The following is a 1,837-nucleotide window of genomic DNA, read 5'->3' on the forward strand; positions in this document are numbered from 1 at the left end:
CATCAGCATCATCAGATGATAGCTTTTTCAAATAACCAAGACCAATGAGAAATTTGCAGGAGATATATGAAGCTACAGAAGAAGCAGATCTGAATTTGTTCTACCTACTCGCAGATAGTGATCCACTTACCTTCTTAGAAGCCATCCAAGAAAATAAATGGAAGAAAGCAATGGATGAAGAAATTCATGCCATTGAGAAAAATGACACATGGAAGCTTACCAGTCTACCAGAGGGGCACAAACCCATTGGAGTGAAATGGGTATACAAGACAAAGAGGAATGCATAAGGCGAAGTACAACGCTATAAGGCAAGGTTAGTAGCAAAATGTTACAAGCAGAGAGCTGGAATTGACTATGGAGAGGTGTTTGCTCCAGTTGCCCGATTGGAGACTATCAGGCTAATGATTTCTTTGGCTGCCAGCACAAGTGGCAGATTTATCAACTTGATGTGAAATCTGCATTTCTTAATGGTTTCCTTGAAGAAGAAATTTATATTAAACAACCTTCGGGGTATGTTCAAAAGGGGCATGAAGACAAAGTGTACTAATTGAAGAAAGCACTTTATGGATTGAAGCAAGCCCCGTGTGCATGGAATACTAGAATTGATCAGTATTTTCATGACAATGGTTTTGAAAAATGTCCATATGAACACGCACTATATTTGAAGAAGGAAGCTCATGGAAGCATGTTGCTTGCTTGTCTTTATGTTGATGATCTAATTTTCACCGGAAACAATCCAGCCATGTTCAAAGACTTTAAAAGAAACATGGTCCAAGAATTTGAAATGACAGATATTGGATTGATGGCTCATTTTCTCGGCATTGAAATGGCACAATGAAAAGATGGAATTTTTATTTTCCAAAGTGGCTATGCCAAGGAAATTCTCAAGAGATATGGAATGGAAAATTGCAATCCAGTGAACACTCCTGTAGACAATGGAGTGGAGCTTAGAAAAGGTACGAAGGTAGGTGATGTGGATCCAACTTATTTCAAGAGCCTAGTTGGAAGTCTTCGATATCTTACTTGCACCAGGCCAGACATACTCTACGGACTAGGATTGATTAGCAGATATATGGAAACACCAGATCAGTCACACCTTTATGCAGCAAAGAGGATTCTTTGCTACATCAAAGGTATAGTCGATGATGGTTTATTTTATAAACCAACTGATAATTTCAGTCTTGTTGGCTACTCAGATAGCGACTGTGGACGTGACTTAGGTGAACGGAAAAGTACTACGGGATTTACTTTCTTTATGGGAGATACAACCTTCACATGGTCATCTAAGAAGCAAGCCATTATGACATTATCGACTTGCGAAGCCGAGTATGTTGCATCCAACTCAGCTGTGTGCCATGTAATATGGTTACGGAACATGCTGAAGCATTTGGGATTTCCGTAAGAAAAACCCACTGAGATCTATGTTGATAATCGCTCAGCAATTGCATTGGCAAAGAACCCAGTTTATCATGAAAGAAGTAAGCATATTGACACCCGCTATCATTTCATTCGAGAGCATGTGAAAAATAAAGAAGTGGAATTATTTCCTTGCAAATCTCAAGATCAGCTTGCAGATATTTTCACGAAGCCATTGAAAAATGATCTATTCAACAGAATGAAGATAATGCTCGGGATGAAGCAACATGGAAAATCAAGATTAAGGGGGAATGTTGTGAAGTAATCTTGTTTCATTATAAAACAATTTCCACCGGCCTAATAGTAGAATGGAGGCTTCAAATCAAGATTGTCAAAAGTAGCAGCTGCAAATCAAGTTTGTCATTTGAAATTTGTTGCCTCAGTCGTAGTTGCATTTAATGCGTTCACTATGTTAGTTTTA

The 1,837-nt window shown here is 38.6% G+C and overlaps 1 protein-coding gene across 1 annotated transcript; it reads left to right on the forward strand.

The window, feature by feature from the left end:
* Positions 1–898: 898 nt before the first annotated feature.
* Positions 899–1,402, forward strand: LOC145796176 (secreted RxLR effector protein 161-like). The gene has a single exon (XM_082881209.1). The coding sequence runs from the start codon at positions 899–901 to the stop codon at positions 1,400–1,402; it is 504 nt and encodes a 167-aa protein (XP_082737335.1).
* Positions 1,403–1,837: the final 435 nt, after the last annotated feature.

The sequence above is a fragment of the Camellia sinensis genome, chromosome 7, assembly GCF_055761805.1.
Source record: "Camellia sinensis isolate YWXY chromosome 7, ASM5576180v1, whole genome shotgun sequence".
Lineage (NCBI taxonomy): Eukaryota > Viridiplantae > Streptophyta > Magnoliopsida > Ericales > Theaceae > Camellia > Camellia sinensis.

Excerpts from the sequence above, each read along its gene's own strand:
- LOC145796176 (XM_082881209.1), top strand. The coding sequence starts at position 899 with ATGGAAAATTGCAATCCAGTGAACACTCCTGTAGACAATGGAGTGGAG.